This window comes from Rhinopithecus bieti, unplaced genomic scaffold (assembly GCF_001698545.2).
Source record: "Rhinopithecus bieti isolate Rb0 unplaced genomic scaffold, ASM169854v2 scaffold_5132, whole genome shotgun sequence".
Lineage (NCBI taxonomy): Eukaryota > Metazoa > Chordata > Mammalia > Primates > Cercopithecidae > Rhinopithecus > Rhinopithecus bieti.
Genome location: NW_016804791.1, coordinates 2,179,170 through 2,182,637, shown reverse-complemented (window position 1 = coordinate 2,182,637; position 3,468 = coordinate 2,179,170). Strand labels below are relative to the sequence as shown.

Here is a 3,468-nt window from a genome sequence, read left to right as displayed (position 1 = left end):
CTGTTAGTCTGATGGGCTTCCCTTTGTGGGTAACCCGACCTTTCTCTCTGGCTGCCCTTAACCATTTTTCCTTTATTTCAACGTTGGTGAATCTGACAATTACGTGTCTTGGAGTTGCTCTTCTCGAGGAGTATCTTTATGGCATTCTCTGTATTTCCTGAATTTGAATGTTGGCCTGCCTTGTTAAGTTGGGGAAGTTCTCCTGGATAATACCCTGCAGAGTGTTTTCCAACTTGGTTCCATTCTCCCTGTCACTTTCAGGTGCACCAATCAGACGTAGATTTGGTCTTTTCACATAGTCCCATATTTCTTGGAGGCTTTGTTCATTTCTTTTTACTCTTTTTTCTTTAAACTTCTCTTCTTCATTTCATTCATTTGATCTTCAGTCACTGATACCCTTTCTTCCAGTTGATCGAATTGGCCTTTAAAGTTTGTGCATTCATTACGTTGTTCTCTTGTGCCATGGTTTTCAGCTCCATGAGGTCATTTAAGGACTTCTCTACACTGGTTATTCTGGTGAGCCATTTGTCAAATCTTTTTTCAAGGTTTTTAGCTTCTTTGTGATGGGTTCGAACTTCCTCCTTTAGCTTGGAGAAGTGTGATCGTCTGAAGCCTTCTCTCAGCTCGTCACAGTCATTCTCCATCCAGCTTTGTTCCATTGCTGGCGAGAAGCTGTGTTCCTTTGGAGGGGGAGAGGTGCTCTGATTTTTAGAATTTTTAGCTTTTCTGCTTTGTTTTTTCTCTATCTTTGTGGTTTTATCTACCTTTGGTCTTTGATGATGGTAAGGTACAGATGGGGTTTTGGTGTGGATGTCCTTTCTGTTTGTTAGTTTTCCTTCTGACAGTCAGGACTGTCAGCTGCAGGTCTGTTGGAGTTTGCTGGAGGTCCACTCCAGACCCTGTTTGCCTGGGTATCAGCAGCGGAGGCTGCAGAACAGCAAATATTGCTGATCAGCAAATGTTGCTGCCTGATTGTTCCTCTGGAAGCTTTGTCTCAGGGGGTACCTAGCCGTGTGAGGTGTCAGTCTGCCCCTACTGGGGGGTGCCTCGCAGTTAGGCTTCTCAGGGGTCAGGGTCCCACTTGAGGAGGCAGTCTGTCCATTCTCAGATCTCAGACTCCATGCTGGGAGATCCACTGCTCTATTCAAAGCTGTCAGACAGGGACATTTAAGTCTGCAGAGGTTTCTGCTGCCTTTTGTTCAGCTATGCCCTGCCCCCAGAGGTGGAGTCTACAGAGGCAGGCAGGCCTCTTTGAGCTGTGGTGGGCTCCACCCAGTTCAAGCTTCCCGGCCACTTTGTTTACCTACTCAAGCCTCAGCAATGGCAAGCGCCTGTCCCCCAGCCTCGCTGCTGCCTTGCAGTTCTAACTCAGACTGCTGTGCTAGCAATGAGCGAGGCTCCGTGGGCGTGGGACCCTCCAAGCCAGGTGCGGGATATAATCTCCTGGTGTGCCGTTTGCTAAGACTGTTGGAAAAGCGCAGTATTAGGGTGGGAGTGACCCGATTTTCCAGGTGCGTCTGTCACAGCTTCCCTTGGCTGGGAAAGGGAATTCCCTGACCCTTTATACTTCCCAGGTGAGGCGATGCCTTGTCCTGCTTCGGCTCATGCTCGATGGGTTGCACCCACTGTCCAACAAGCCCCAGTGAGATGAATCTGGTACCTCCGTTGGAAATGCAGAAATCACCCATCTTCTGTGTTGCTCACTCGGGGAGCTGTAGACTGGAGCTGTTCCTATTCGGCCATCTTGGAACCCTGTCCTACAAAAGTATTTTTGAGGATACTCTGGTTGTTTGTTGTTCTATAATCATCCCAAAACTTAATGGAGTGAACAACAGCAAAATTATCGCACAAATTCTGTGGGTCAGGAATTTGCATACAGCATAAAAATGGCTTTCTCCTTTTCTACAATGTCTGGTGTTCCATCTGGGAAGACAGATCTGGCAGTCTTCAGCTGGGTGCTGGAATCGTCTGAAGGTTTATTTGTGTACATGTCTGGTGCCTTGTCTAGAATGACGTGAGAGATGAGCTCGGCCAAGACTGCCAGCCAGAGTGCCTGTACACGGCCTCCCTCTGTGTGGCTTGGGCTTCCTTACAGCATGGAGTCTCTTGCTTCTGGGAGCAAACATACCACTGAACAACACAGAGGCCTTTTTGACCTAGTCTCACAAGTCAGTCACTTTACTTCTATTGTACTCTATTATTGAAGTAGTTATAGGCCCACACAGATTTCAGACATATTTTGGAGATAGAGTTGACAAGATTTAGTAATGGACTAAATATGGGGAGTGAAGGAGAGGACTGTCAAAATGCCAGTGCTATAATATAATATGAAAAAAATGCAAGAATACATGTATATAATAATCCCAGTGCATATAGATGAGAACTGAATGGAGTATTCAATAAAGAAAAATTTTCAGGTGGTAGCAGCATGGTCTTCCATATGACTCAATCACTTTGGTAACTCTTCTTACCCTTGTAACTACCCACTAAACCTGTACACTGACAGTCTTTGAGGATCGATGGTCACTGGGCCCAAGCATGACTCAAATAGTGAGTCTGCTTTCCAAATACCACATTCAGAAATCACCCTTGTCATGTGACTTTCTAGCTGGGAGAACCACAGTGCTGTGAGCCCATTAAAGACTGTTCACCCTGTAAACCTATGGGGTTCACCAGGCCCCTGGCATCATGGGGTAAAGGTGGGGAATGGCCTGAGCTCACCTATTTTAGGGTCTAATCTGTCTTCCATCCTTTCTCTTTAGGCTTTTGATATTATGAGAGTGACACATGGCAGAGAACACAGCCTGATTGAAGATTTGATTCTACTTTTAGAAGAATGCGACGCCAACATCAGGGCATCGTAAGGGAACCCAGTCAGAGGGAAGGATGGCGTGTGTCTTTGTTGAATGCCTTATTGAGGTCACACACTCTATACTTTGTTTGCTGTGTAAGCCTCTCCTATTGGAAATTCTCTTCTGTGTTTGTGTAGGTAAATAAAGGCAGACATTGTTTGCAAACCACAAGAATCATTAGTTGTAGTGAAGCACGATTATAATAAATTCAAAACATTTGGTTGAGGATGCCATCTGGTAATTGTCTTATTTGCTTACCCATTGGCGATTTTAATGTTTAAGATACCAACATTCAAGACAGAAACTCCTATTACAAGCATGACAAAATAAGTTATAACTTTCTCTTTGGGTACATGTAGGGATAATGAGATAAAAGTCACTATTTTCACATTTGCTTCCCAGCAAAAATTTCATGTCCATTTTGGCAAGAAGCAGAATTTTGAGATGTCGTATTTTTTTCTTTGTGATAAATGATGTTTGTGTGTGTTATTTACTTACAAATGCATCTCCAACACCAAGGAAGAAGCCATTTTAGATATTATTAGAAAAGGATAGGAAGTCTTAATGCCAAAAACCAGTTTTTCGAATGTTTCACAGCTCTTTGTGTAAACCTTTC

At 44.3% G+C, this 3,468-nt stretch overlaps 1 protein-coding gene across 1 annotated transcript in view; it reads left to right on the top strand.

Moving 5' to 3' along the window:
• SMYD3 (SET and MYND domain containing 3) overlaps positions 1–3,083 on the top strand; it is a 594,032-nt gene extending 590,949 nt beyond the window's left edge. The window contains exon 11 of the mRNA XM_017870421.1: positions 2,763–3,083. Within this exon, the coding sequence (XP_017725910.1) occupies positions 2,763–2,864 (102 nt within the window). The 3' untranslated portion in view covers positions 2,865–3,083. The remainder of the gene's footprint in view (positions 1–2,762) is intronic.
• The last annotated feature ends 385 nt before the right edge of the window (positions 3,084–3,468 follow it).